Source organism: Chaetodon trifascialis, chromosome 9 (genome assembly GCF_039877785.1).
Source record: "Chaetodon trifascialis isolate fChaTrf1 chromosome 9, fChaTrf1.hap1, whole genome shotgun sequence".
Lineage (NCBI taxonomy): Eukaryota > Metazoa > Chordata > Actinopteri > Chaetodontiformes > Chaetodontidae > Chaetodon > Chaetodon trifascialis.
The window spans coordinates 24578232-24588464 of record NC_092064.1 but is presented as its reverse complement, the minus strand read 5'-3'; the positions used below and the strand labels follow the sequence as shown (position 1 = coordinate 24588464).

Below are 10233 nucleotides of genomic sequence, written 5' to 3'. Positions count from 1 at the left end.
CAAAACTGGTCTGAGGCGTATAACTTTCTAATCATGAAATGTAATGGTGTGTTTTGATGTGCTGAAGCTGAAGACTAGCACTCTAGGAAAATAAGAGGTCAGACAAAAGGAAACTGGGGCAAAACAGTTTTACGATTTCTTTTTTTATGGGGAAAATGAACATGATAAAAGCTAATGGTCGTACTATAAAAGAGATCCACAGAGCAGGCTGAGAAAATCAGAGCTGTACATTCACGTCTGTTTTCATCCGCTGAATTCCTTCATGAGTAAGTGATGAACATTTAAAGCCATTTAATCACATGTGTGCGCACCATTCACGCAGCTTAGAAAACTCAAAATCGAGACGCCACGAAAATACAGTTCAGTGAATTTAAATTGCTTAAATAGCTCAGGAACAATGAAACCACTGAGCCATTTTGAGTTTTATTTTTCTCAGTTTTCTTTCACCGAGCATGTGAGTATCTTTTGAACACTGGCCGAGTTATCATTCCTCATTCATCACTGTTATTGTTCCTTTCAGCAAGTACTGAAACGCTTGAGTCTGTGCAAAGAATGTTGACAGGCTGTTTTAGATTAAACAAAATCGTAATGTGGCTTCTTTGCGGCAACTGGTGGTGAAGAACAACAACAGAACAAAAACACTAAGAACAACAACAAATACAGTGGTGATAGCATCATTCTGACATTTAGAAGTGCAGCTAGAATTAGCACAAGTGGCTGCTCTATAGATTTAAAAGAAACCAGATGAAGGACACGTATGTTGCTTGTATGTGAACCAACGTGAAAGACACAGCAAATTTACTACTTCTTTAAGGAGCAGAGCATGATAAACAGATAAGGCATAATGAGTCATTAATGTGCCCACATGAGAGCTACTTAGATAAAGTACAAAGAGTTTAAAGTGCTGTGTAGTGCATTTACTGTGTGTTTATTCGAAGGAGAATCATCCTAAAATTCAGTTTTACTCACTCTGACTAAAATTGTGATAGTATGCGCAATAGTAAACATGGAAATCAACAAAATAATAAAGACCAGCATTTTAGGAATAGGAGCTTAAATTCCTCATAAACTGCCGTGCTCTGTTTGTGATGGATATGACACATGTGAGCTAAAACTGTGCTGTATTTTTATTACTTGCACATGTGTGAAGAGCGTGTTCAGTCTGGTCCCTGTGCTGTGGTATCTGTGCAGGATGCATGCTGGTGATCTGTCAAATTGCTGATGAGACTGATGATTATCACATGCCTTTCTTCAGACCCACAGCGACTGTCTGGACTCATGCACAAACTGGCGGCAATCAGAATAATAAAACAGGGACATGAAAGATCATGAAAAAAAATGACTTCTTAGTTAATTATGCGTGTTGGTTTGCACAGCTGACTTTTAAAGCTTGTAGCCTTTTTATCTAATGCCCATAAGCTATATTTAATGGTCATTTGCGGCATATTTCCACCAAACTGTAGGTTGAATCATTTCCATGCTGAGACGAAATGGGTAAATTATGACAGCTATAAAATGTTTTGATAAACTTAGATCCACAGCAGCGCTTTCCATAGGAGATTGGATTTGGCGCCCTCTGCAGATCAGAGCCTTCATCTATCAGTAGTCCTCTCCATTTAGCATTTAGCTGTGTACACTTTTGATTCAAGTATTGCTAGTTTAAGCAAGACTACAAGCTGATGCACAGAATCACTTTGGTCCTCACAAAAACTTCAAAATATCTTAAAAATGCAGTCTCAAGCTGTTTATCTTTATCAACATTTGCATTGAACATTTGAAAGGACGGAAAACTCTCATGCCCTTTGTCTTGAAAACTATGCATCTAATGAATCGTCTAAAAGGTTAATATTAATTATGTGGTAACAGTTGTTTAATCATCAAACAGTCAAAGAGCAGATGTCAAATTTTTCAGCAGAGTGGCCGTTTCCTGGCTCTGACCAATGTTTTTTCTGGGATTACAGTATGATTCAGAGCCCCAATAAATTTTCCTGCTCCAATCCTGCTGTGGGTGGCCAGCAAACTTGGAAAGATCACAAGTTGCACTAAACTGGTGTCTAGCTTTATTTCAAATGTCTTAGAAATGTCTTTAGTCTAAGAATGTAATTTTTACAAGTTGTTTTTTGTTTGTTTATTTGTTTGGTTTGGTTTTTACTCATAATTGGTATTAGGCTGAGATTTATTGCCTGTTAAACGAACTACTATACCATCAGAGAACAATTAACATTATGATTTCATTATAATTCTGTCCGTTTCCGATTACTTAAATTTGCTCATTGTATTTTCAAAGTATTTACGGGAAGTAGGTATTTCACGTCATCAACTCAAGTCACCCGTTTGTCGCAGGTTTATATCGAAAGGTATTACTGTACAAGATGCGGTGCTTTATATTATATTGTTTGCATACTTTGAATATGCTTACTGATATGTCTGTCTGTTCATTCAAACGTTTTTGTCTATATGAGCATTTATTTTGTGTCTTCGGATTCCATTTTGTAACTGTATTCTGAAAGTATGTATCAGGAAGTATTAATATGTTATTATGATTTGACGACATTAACTAATTTGAATTTGTTGCAGTCCCCCACTGTGGCCACTAGATGGCATCTTAAACTCGTGAGTCGTCTGCGCCTATGGTAGCGTTTAGACTCTGAAGAGTAGAGTATTTAGGATGAGCCTTTACTGCCATCCAGTGGTGACACTGGCAAACTGCAATAATTAAATGAGTCAAGTTAACGTCGTTGCTTCCATGGTAGCGTACAAACACTTCCTGTGATTACTTTCAAAATAAAACGAAAGGCATAGCTTCGCTTGAGAATGATGCATGGCATTGTAGTAGTCAAGTTATTTTGTCGTGTTGAAACGAGGCGTTGACACATCCTGTCACGATACTTTTTCTGTTTCGAAAGGTCAATACGGTGGAGATTAGTCTGTGTAACATCACCTGCGGACGTTAGTCTACATTTGGGAGTTGTGAAAAGCTCCACCAACGACTACAAACAGACAACAACTTTACTCAGGAAGACGACTGTTTTGAAGTTACGCCGTTCATCAGCTAGCAGTATCCGATAACGTTTGTTACAACATAGCTAATTGGCTAGTTAAGCTATTCTTCGAGTTTTCCGCTAACTGGGGTAAGTGTGGATAGTTAGCTAATGAAGGAGCTAATGCTAACTAGCTAATAATCACCGTGTTACGTTGACAGACTTCTCAGTGTTGTTTTAATGTTGCTGTTGGTAAAATAGCATCATGGCGTAACAGGTGAACTCTTGTTAACAATAAGCTGTTGCTGCCGTGTTAGCAACTTTATCAGTAACATTAGCCTGTTTTAATCTACTTTAGCGACCTACTTTACCCCACGTACAGCGCACATTACCAGAGTGAACCAGGTAACGTTACTCATCAGCAGTGAAAGTGAATTCAGGCACACGTGTCACTCTCTAAGTTATATTAGGTAGTTTATGATTGTGAATGAGGTGATCTTAGCACTGGGACTGAAGTTAAGTAAGCAGTAAAATGTAAGTAGAATAACCTGGAGACCTAAGAAACGTAAAGCTTAAAATAATATGTCAGCTCATGTTTGTACTGATACAGCAAATCGTAAATAAAGTTGTTGTTGTTTTTTTTTTTCAAACTCTCTTGTTTCAGAGGGAATGGAGAAAGTTAAACAAGATGCATTTGACAACGCCAGACTTCAAGTAATCAAAGATGGCTACGAGAGGGCCTTTGAGTGCCTCAATGAGGGCCTCACAGCAGACGAGGCTGGAGACAAGGCGCGGGCCGAGGAGCTCTACAAGCGAGGGCGGCAGCACCTCCTCAGGGCCACCAGTGTGCCCTCGCAGGGTGAAGAGTGTGTCGGCAGCTCCTGGGAATCAGCCAGACAGATGCAGCAGAAGATGCAAGAGACGCTGAACAACATCACCACACGCCTGGCCATGCTCGAGACCAGCTCCAACCTCGGATCTGCACCTGCGCTGAACGCTGGCAGCGCGTCTGACCCTGGTGCTACGGACATGTCTGCAGACGTTCCCTACCCAGGGCTGCCCACCAAGACGAAGCCAGAGATGCCCGCTCCACCAAACCCGCTCTCCGCTAATGGCCAGGCAGCAGGAGCTGTAGGAGGCATGTCTGCGTGCTGCACTGAGGGTCTGCCGCTCTTACTTCCAAGACATGCTCCAGCCGAACAGCCCCCAGCGTACTCTCCTCAGGCGGCTGACGGACACCTGTCTATCTCATATGGGACGGAAACAGGAGAAATGTCACTGGTCGGGGATGAGTTCTACAGTCGCACGTCTAACTCAACGCCATCTCTGCAGAGTAGGGGTGAAGATGGAGAGGAGCTGCTCTACATCCCTCACGGTGTACAGATATTCTTTGTCACACCTGAAGGGCAAGTGAGCGCTCCGTCGTACCCGGGCTACCTGCGGCTGGTGAAGTTCACTAGTGATCACTCTGACAGGATGCCCAACCGACCACCAGCATTTCTGCAGGTAAGAGAAAAGAAATACAGCACCCCCCCCACCCCCCACCCCCACCCCCACCCACATACACACACTGATACACTCTCTAGTTTAAAGCTTGAAAGCAGATAATCCGCCATCATGCCCATTCGATGCAGCGTCACCAGCCCTCTTAAGTCTTCCTTGTGGCCTTTAACCTGATTTTATAAGATGTTTGCTCTGCTCATCAGGACTCGGTTGACTGTGAGTCATCAGCAGGGGGAGATAGGCTTGTTAATGATCTGTCCCTCACCCAGTGGACGTGATCATGTGAGCAGTGCTTACTCAATGCCCTAATTCCACAGGGTTATGGATGTGATGTCATCCTCTCGGGAAATCCCACATCAGGATTATTACTGGTTCAGAAGTGAACATAGATGATGCCTCAGTGAAGATCTGCTGGACTTTTCACATACAAAAAACTCTGATCTTGTGATTATCCATTTGGAAAAATACATTTGGTGCTCTAAACATAATCTAAATAATAACAGGGCTGTGTTTACAATGTCGTATATCTTTCACATTTCACGTGTTACACCAATGTCAACAAAAGCAGATTTTTTTTTAACTATGGTGCTCATAATATACAGTGAAATAACAGAAAATAGTTACACATGTACGGTCTTGTTCTTATTTCCAAGCATCTACCAGCCTTGCAGAAAGAAGCTGGTCAGGCTGGTTGCATTTTCCAGATTATTAACAAAGCAACTAAACAGCACAGACGCTGATCAGATGCTTCTATTCATCTGCCTTGATGTCATTTAGTCACAGAAAAGCATCAGCTCACATTTAGCCACACTGTTTGTCCTCAGATAGCTGACGGACCTGCAGGCCTTTGAACCACGAGACTGTGGAGGTCATGTGTTGACAGTACCGCTAGAGATAAGATAAGAAACTACACAAAGCCATGCAGACACATCAGCTTGGGTCCTTTGTCCTTTGAGTCAATACTGTATCTAATTTAGCCAACTCATCCTGTTTTGAGCAACGTCGTGCTGTTTGTTTGTCGACGTTTTTTTCCCGCCGCCCGTCTGTCGAAACAGCCAAGGCGCTGACGTTTGGATCATGCTATGAAATTTGACTCTTCGCCGCGGGAATTCCCGGGTGCTTTTGTCAGTGGGTGACGTCAGTGATTCACATGAGCGCGAGTAATTATCTACACCGTGCTAACACTGTTATGCCCTGTAATCCTGTTAGGCATGCAGCAGTCAGAGGGAGACAGTGTCCTCTGGCTTGTCTTCTCTCAGACGTTTCACTGTGTTGCACTAATCAGAATCACCGTCGACATGTAAGGCTCATCATTTCGAGGTTATATTTAAAAACCTATCACAAAGCCAGATCTGCATGCAGACCTCTCTTAGGGTCCATAATTCATATACTAGGGCGCATTGCTGAGAAATGAATGGGACATGTTGGGCTGATGCACATCATAAAGACTTCATGCATTCATCTTTTCCACCCTCACTCTTAACGTCTCTTGACTCTCCTTTGCTTGCTGGCAGGTGTGCGACTGGCTCTACCCTCTCATGGCCATGGACTCTCCAGTGCTGCTGTGTAACACTGGTGTGTTTATGTTTCCGGACATGATGGCGCCAGCTCCGGGCTATTATGTGGGAGTGGTGCTGTCCTCTGAGCTGCCGGCTGCAGACAGAGTGCTGTTTCAGAACCTGCTGTCCCAGATGACTGATCTCAGGGTTCAGGTCAGTGCTGCTGTGATGCAGATCTGCAACAGCACAACACATGTTTGGACATTCTTTGGGGAACAAATGGGGCCTCTGTACATCAATACATATCAATACAGCTGATGCCATTCATTTACATGCTGCTTTTCTCTCTGGCTGAAAGCTCAGAGAAACTGCACCCTGAAATGTATTTCCACTGTTTTCACATCAAGGATGTTGCATAAATTTTTGTAGTCACCAAAGAATGGGTACACAAAGCCTTCTGGCAAATCCTCCTGTGCCAGTGGGGGACATGGAGAGCTATTTTAGGCAAAGTGACACTGTGAAGTCGCTCTGCCACTGCTGGTGTTTACAGGCATGTGAAAGCGGATTCATTTTGCTTTTTCTTTGAAAGCAGAGATCCCACTCATCAGTCTAACTGTTCCTTAATGTTAATGTAATAGCAGAATACCTGCACTTTGAATAAAGAGTGTATTTAGGTCAGGGTGGCCACCGTCATAGATTAGTCCTCATGCATAAAGACGCATTTTCTGTTTCTAAATTCTCAGTTGATACGCAGAAGTGTCATAGTTAATTAGCGCTCCACCCTCCTCCAAGCTGCAGATATCAAATCTGCCATGAAAACGATTGTAGTCGCCGCTTCCACGATGCTGCAAAGTTAATTTTTCATTTTTTTGGCCTGGCACGAAACTCTCGCTCTCCCTCCGTCTGAGCTGGCACACCTCTCCGAGTTACCCCTGCCTCAGCATTGTGGGGATTTGAGACAGGCAGGTGAGGAGAATTAAGCAGTTATAATGCTCTTATCTGCCGCAGTTAGAACAACCTCAGAGCTTCAGCTGAAAGACAAGTGCCAGTTCAGCCATGACGGGGGTGGAGACGCTGGCTCAGATCGATGCCAAACAAGGTCATTTCTGATGTGCGCAGTCAGGCCAGTTATCTTCCCTGATGGATGTGATTCCCTATCAGCAAGTAGGCACTTTTATGTTGTTTTCATTTTTGGGCCAAGTAGGAGATATAAGGTTTTCAGCACAAAGGGAGGCTGTTTTCAGACTGCACGGTGGCTAACAAATAGCGCATTGTAGCCAGAAGCAATCGGGGGGGTTACTTAGAGGCAAGCGTCTGAATGGGGATGTGTACAGCGTGCACAAAGTAGCAGACAACTTGTTCAAAAGGTTGTGACTGACAAGGAGGTCTTCTTTTCAGCCCACGCTGTCTGCAGCTAACCAATGTGTCTGTATGCTCAGGCTCCAGATGAAGCAGCAGAAACCGTTAATCTCAGTCAGAAGGTGTCCATCGCCACACCTGAGGAGGCTGCGCCGGCGGAGGCAGAGGAGGACAAGGCTCTGCCTGAGTGGAGTGAAAAGGTGGCAAATGGGATCCTGACAGGTGAGGTCAAACTGCGTCTTCCCCCTAAAGCGTCTCTGCTTTGGTTTGGTGACAGTTATGTAGGAAAGACGAGTGACGTGTGTGATCCTGCTGTCCTCTCAGGCGCGTCCTGGCTGAGCTGGGGCCTGGTGAAAGGAGCTGAGTTCACAGGCATGGCCATTCACAAAGGGGCGTCCAAACTCCGAGAACACATCACTCCAGAGGACAAACCCACCCACGTCAGTCCCACAGTCTCCAAAGGCCTCCATGTTGCCAAGCAGGCGACCGGGGGAGCTGTCAAAGTCAGCCAGTTTCTAGGTGAGTAACTCAGCCTCTTTTACTGAACTTGTGTGGTTTTGTGGACCTCTGACTGAGTCATCCCGTGATCCTGCAGTGGACGGGGTGTGTACGGTCGCTGGCTGCGTGGGGCGAGAGTTGGCACCACACGTGAAGAAACATGGAGGCAAGCTGATCCCAGAGTCTATGAGGAAAGACAAGGATGGACGTTCCAACATAGATGGAGCCATGGTGGTGGCCGCCAGTGGAGTGCAAGGTAGAGCGCATCAGCACCTCGTGCTCTGTAAGAGGAAGCTGTGAAGAAGAGGAGAGCTAAAACGTGGCTTCGTATTTTGTTGTTTGTCCAGGATTTGCGACCATGTGGACGGGTTTGGAAGTAGCAGCAAAGAACATCACCACGAGTGTCGCATCAGAGACCGTCACCACCGTCAAACACAAGTACGTCCTCCTCTGTTTGAAACCACTTGTCTGACCACTGTCACTCCGTCTAATGTAACGCCGTGCGAATGTTTACTCAACACTGCTTGCCAGTTTTTGATGTGTTCATCGGAAACGACCTCTTGCATTACACATTCGAAACCAAATGTGCACTCTCTTATTTTACATTTCAATTTGCTTTGCAGATTTAGGGGGCTACAAAACGTCTTTGACCCACCTAATGAGGAGAAATGTAATTTTTCCTAATTATCCACAGCTATATAACTCCACTAATCACAAGCATGTTTTTTTTGAATGATTTGGCTGTTGCACAAAGCTCTCTGATGTCTTCCACGCTGTCTTAATTCACTGCCCTCCCCGTGTGATTCTGGTCCTGCTTTTCACTGAGTGCTCAAATGTTTCTGATGGAAAACCTCTGTCCTCCCTCATTTTAAAGTCCTCTCATATTGTATGAATTTGCGGCCCATGTTTCCAATGACGAGCAAAATATCTACACAGTGTAGTTGATTATTGATTTCTATAAGGCTGATGATACAGCATGTATTTGTCAGCCATCAAGAGTTTTTTAAAATTCCTGTAAGTGAAGTACTTTGATTTATCCCGTATTTAATTAACTGGATTAGCCAAACTCTCCCACTGGGCCATTTTCTGGAAAAGTGATTAAAATCCACGTTCTGGCACTCAGAAACTTCTTAATTTAAGATTGCACACTTGCATGGGTGTAATCCTCACATTAAGATTCACATACAGCATGGCATCTCCGCAGTCCTTCCTCTGCACATTAATGAATTCTCCCCAAATCCTCTGTTTCTCGCCTTTCTTCCTCTGACCTCTCGTCCAATCTGACTCCTGATGAAGGTATGGGGCGGCAGCAGGACAAGCCACAGACCACGCAGTCAATTCTGCCATTAATGTCGGCCTCACTGCCTTCAATGTTGACAACCTGGGGATCAAAGCTGTGGTGAAAAGGACTGGCAAGCAAACAGCGCAGGCCATTTTGGAAGACTACAAGATTCAGGAAAAACCGGAGAACGGCAAGCAAGTGGAGAAATCAGGCAAATAGCCGGGAGTGCCCTGCCTCATTCCCCCAGCAACGCCTTAAAGCAGAATTTGTATTATGTCAAATAAATCTATTTAATATTCATTATTTATAAAACATATTCTATATTTGCAAAATAACTACTATTACATGCATATCCTATAGTTTGATACAGGTCTTAAGCACTTTAATTCTTATTTAAAATGAGATTTAATGGACCTAAATGAAGTAAAACAGCAGATTAGATAACCCACATTAAAACATAAATGCAGTATATTGATTATACACTCAAATCTTTCCTAACTGCCATGAAGCATCTGCGTGTTTGAGTTTTCCCAAGTAGGGTAAGTGCAATTTAAGTACTTTGAATTATTAAAACTACGGTCTGTATATCAGTATCTTCAGATATAACTGTTTCCCTCTGTGGTGTTTAATGTGAGAAACCATCACAGCTGCTGACTGTGCCTGCAAAAACCAAATGATATGCAAAAATCTTTTGTAAAACTAAAGCTGTAAAACTTAAATATAGTCTGTTATGTAGTATGATGTTAGACCTTCGCCGCTTTGAATGAGGGGTACTAAAATGTTCACACTTCTCAGCCGCAGGTCGGAGCGTCCAGAGCTCATTATGTTTTCTGCATTTCAGTTGTTTGATCCACAAATCTTCAAAATGTTCTTGTCTGTAGTATTTCATACAAACGTGGATTTTAAACAGTTAACAAAATGTGAATTTTGAAGTGTAATGATTTTTTTTTTTTTTTTTTTGAGTGATCAGGTTTGTCTCTTTTTAAACTCCAGCTTTAAGACCTCAGCAGGTTACCGTACTTATCAGACGTCTTTCACATACTCTACTTGCGCAGAGATTTTTCCCACCTGAAACCTTTCTGAAAAATAAAACATTTAAATAAACAAGAAA

General features: G+C 43.2%; 1 protein-coding gene across 2 annotated transcripts; it reads left to right on the top strand.

Annotated features, from left to right (window-relative positions):
• Positions 1–2873: 2873 nt before the first annotated feature.
• On the top strand, positions 2874–10233 carry spartb (spartin b). 2 transcript variants are annotated; one of them, XM_070970982.1, is made up of 8 exons: positions 2874–3131; positions 3648–4487; positions 5999–6196; positions 7423–7564; positions 7667–7861; positions 7938–8096; positions 8188–8278; positions 8464–8564. In XM_070970982.1, the coding sequence occupies exons 2-8, from the start codon at positions 3651–3653 to the stop codon at positions 8522–8524; spliced, it is 1683 nt and encodes a 560-aa protein (XP_070827083.1). In that variant the 5' UTR covers positions 2874–3131; positions 3648–3650; the 3' UTR covers positions 8525–8564. The 2 variants fall into 2 exon arrangements, with proteins under 2 accessions (XP_070827083.1, XP_070827081.1); XM_070970980.1 differs by lacking the exon at positions 8464–8564 and adding an exon at positions 9137–10233 and having other exon boundaries at positions 2880–3131.

Excerpts from the sequence above, each read along its gene's own strand:
- spartb (XM_070970980.1), top strand. The coding sequence starts at position 3,651 with ATGGAGAAAGTTAAACAAGATGCATTTGACAACGCCAGACTTCAAGTA. Across the intron at positions 7,565-7,666 it reads GGCAAATGGGATCCTGACAG|GCGCGTCCTGGCTGAGCTGG; the intron begins GTGAGGTCAAAC and ends CTGTCCTCTCAG. Across the intron at positions 8,097-8,187 it reads GGCCGCCAGTGGAGTGCAAG|GATTTGCGACCATGTGGACG; the intron begins GTAGAGCGCATC and ends TTGTTTGTCCAG.